Below are 2,702 nucleotides of genomic sequence, written 5' to 3'. Positions count from 1 at the left end.
GGTGAATTAGGGATTCTAATGACTAATTTGCTAACAGCTTGCATTGGAACGCACCCATTTGCCTGCTGTGCCATCTCCAAAGTCTCTGCTCCTCCTCCTTCAGCAGCTCTCCTGCTGCTGCGTTGCCGTCAAAAACGTTCATCCTATTGAATTCGAGCGTGTTCCTTTCAAAAAGAAAAAAACAAGAATCCGAGCCTTTCCCGGGCGTCAGGATAACGTCCAGGACCCCAGGACAGGATCACAGACTCACAGTAGCAGGACAAACAGATACTACGAGATACCGATAGGCTGCAGCCTGCAGCTCTGCACTGTGCACCTTCCTGGTGCGGATTAAACAACAGGATAGCGTTGGCAGCAGCAGCCGTTGGCGCCGTCCGCAGACATTCGAACATGGCTCCACGTTGCGCGCCAGCACGCCGGGTCATTTACCGCCGGCGGCCGTAGGGCGGCGCCGACGACGACGCGTGAGCGTACCGGCCGCCGCGAGGATCCGCGGCCGGCGCCACGAGATCCTGCAGTCAGAATATATCTCGGTACAGTAGACTTTGCCTCGGTTCCTGGAACGACCACGGTGGTGGTGGCGCCCTTTTCCTCTTGTCGCCGCGCACGCGCGCACGACACGAACACGGTTCGGAACGGAGAGCCCGAGATGCCTTTGCTGTTCTTGGCCTTTTCTTTTCTAGTTGGTAGTGTTCAGTAAACTGAAACCCTGAAACAGCAATGGCAATGGACGAAAGAATATACTGGACCAAATCAAGCACGGGCAACAGCAGGACCGACAAATTTTCTTTACCGGCTCAGGTATGCAGATGCCAATATCAATTGATTTTTGCTCTGGGATGATACAACAGTACAGTACAGCACATCATGTATGTGCTCAGTGCTCACACACACATACACACGCGTGCCACGGCCTCTCTGAAAGTCTGAAGCCCACGCAACCACAAATACCAGCAGTCCAATACCACACACACACCCCGGCGACGTCGTCGGACCACCGCCGGCTCAGCTCCCGGTGCTCAGACGTCGCGGTCGCGCGCGCACTCGGGCGGCATGGCGGCGTAGCGGTCGCGGTCGGTGCAGTAGTTGTAGATGGTGTAGCGCTGGCGGACCTCCCGGAGCTTGCGGTACTGCGCGCCGTCGAGGTCCCGGAACTCCGGCTGGTCCCACCACCGCGCGCCCTGGGTGGCGCAGAACCGGGCCTCGGCGGAGGCCTCGCAGCCGTCGACGTGGAAGCCCCGGTAGGAGGCGACAAATGGCGCGTTGGACCAGTCCGTCTTCTCCCGCCCGCCGCGCGTCGCCCAGTCGTCGGCGTTCCACAGGCTCGAGTAGAGCTTCATCGGCTGGCTGAACGGGTACCGCACGCCCAGGTCGCCGCTGCTGTTCCTGAACACCCGGATCGGAACGTCGTCCACGAAGAACCTGCGGCACGTTCAGCAGTTGGGATAGATCAGTGCTTGTGCCGGTGCACGGTGCACGAGGGATGGACGGCCGGGGCCGTGCCACAGTGGTGCCCTTGCTGGTGGTGTGCAGCAGGGTTGCAGGGAAAGGCTGGCCTGCACGGGCGGCCGTGAGCATCGATCGGCTGCACATGGATGCAGGCAGGGATTCAAAGCAAGGCAGCATCTTTTTCAGTACTGTGCAGTCCTGGCTCGCGTCCTACCATCATCCCCGGGTTTGCCAGCAGGGAGGGGAAAAAAATGGAATTTTTACAGCTCTTTTAGCCGCGGTAATTAGATCTAGTACCTCGTTGCATTGCAGGCAACTATCAGCGTCAGATTAACAATGTCGCTCGCAGCGACTGAGAAGGAGATGTGTGCGTGCTTACGCGATCATGTAGAGGTTCCAGAGCACCGAGTAGGAGTGGTACTCCTTGGTGGGGTCGAACCAGAGGTAGATCCTCTGCTCGCGGTCGCCCGTGCCGCCGGTGAACACGTTGGTCTGCAGGATGTAGGGCTGCCCCGTCCGGTTGCCCAGGAACTCGAAGTCGATCTCGTCGTGCTCCGAGTTCTGCGACGACAGCTGCATCGATCGCGTTCCAGGCAAAACTCAACAAGTCAGGTCGGTCTCCTCCATGAGGCATGAGCAAGCATAGCATTGCAAAACCGACAATGCCGGCAGGCAAGGCAAGGGCAGAAGAAGAAGCAGAGCAACCAAATAAAAAGGGCCTTACGTAGAATGCGGTGACGGTGCCGGCGGAGTCGCCGCCGACGAGCTTCATGTGCATGCTGAAGTGGCCGAAGAGGTAGGAGCCCCGCGTCTGGAACCCCGTCCCGGTGGACTTGTCGAGGTAGAGCTGCACCTCCCGCCCGCCGTCGACGTAGTGGATGTGGTCCGCGGCCCACGTCGGCACGTAGTTCCGCTGGAACGGCACGTCCACCGGCTTCCGCGGCGCCGCCGCCGTCGCGGGCGTCGCCACCAGCGCCGCCACGGCAGCGGCGGCCAGCAGCAGCCGCCGCGCGGCTGCCATCCTCTCCTCTCTTCCGCGCTCTCTCTGGCTTGCTTGGCTTCGGACCTGGTAGCAGTGGCACACTGGGGGTGGTTACGGGCAAGTGAGTGGTGGCTGGATGGATGCCGGGACTGGAGGAGTGTGCGCGAGTATTTATAGGGGAGAGCTCGGAGCTGCTGACCGGCTAGGAGTCGCTCTGCTTTTTGTGTTCAGTGTAGCTGATTAAAAAGGGATAAAGGTAAGGGATAAAAGG

General features: G+C 59.8%; 1 protein-coding gene across 1 annotated transcript; it reads right to left on the bottom strand.

Moving 5' to 3' along the window:
* Positions 1-783: 783 nt before the first annotated feature.
* Positions 784-2,470, bottom strand: LOC112902057 (probable xyloglucan endotransglucosylase/hydrolase). The gene is made up of 3 exons (XM_025970954.1): positions 2,174-2,470; positions 1,829-2,022; positions 784-1,422 (listed from the first exon to the last, which is right to left on the bottom strand). Exons 1-3 carry the CDS (start codon positions 2,468-2,470, stop codon positions 1,020-1,022), a joined length of 894 nt encoding a protein of 297 aa, XP_025826739.1. The 3' UTR covers positions 784-1,019.
* Positions 2,471-2,702: the final 232 nt, after the last annotated feature.

This window comes from Panicum hallii, chromosome 8, assembly GCF_002211085.1.
Source record: "Panicum hallii strain FIL2 chromosome 8, PHallii_v3.1, whole genome shotgun sequence".
Taxonomy (NCBI): Eukaryota; Viridiplantae; Streptophyta; class Magnoliopsida; order Poales; family Poaceae; genus Panicum; species Panicum hallii.
The sequence above is the reverse complement of the archived record's forward strand: the minus strand, read 5'-3'. Positions and strand labels throughout refer to the sequence as shown.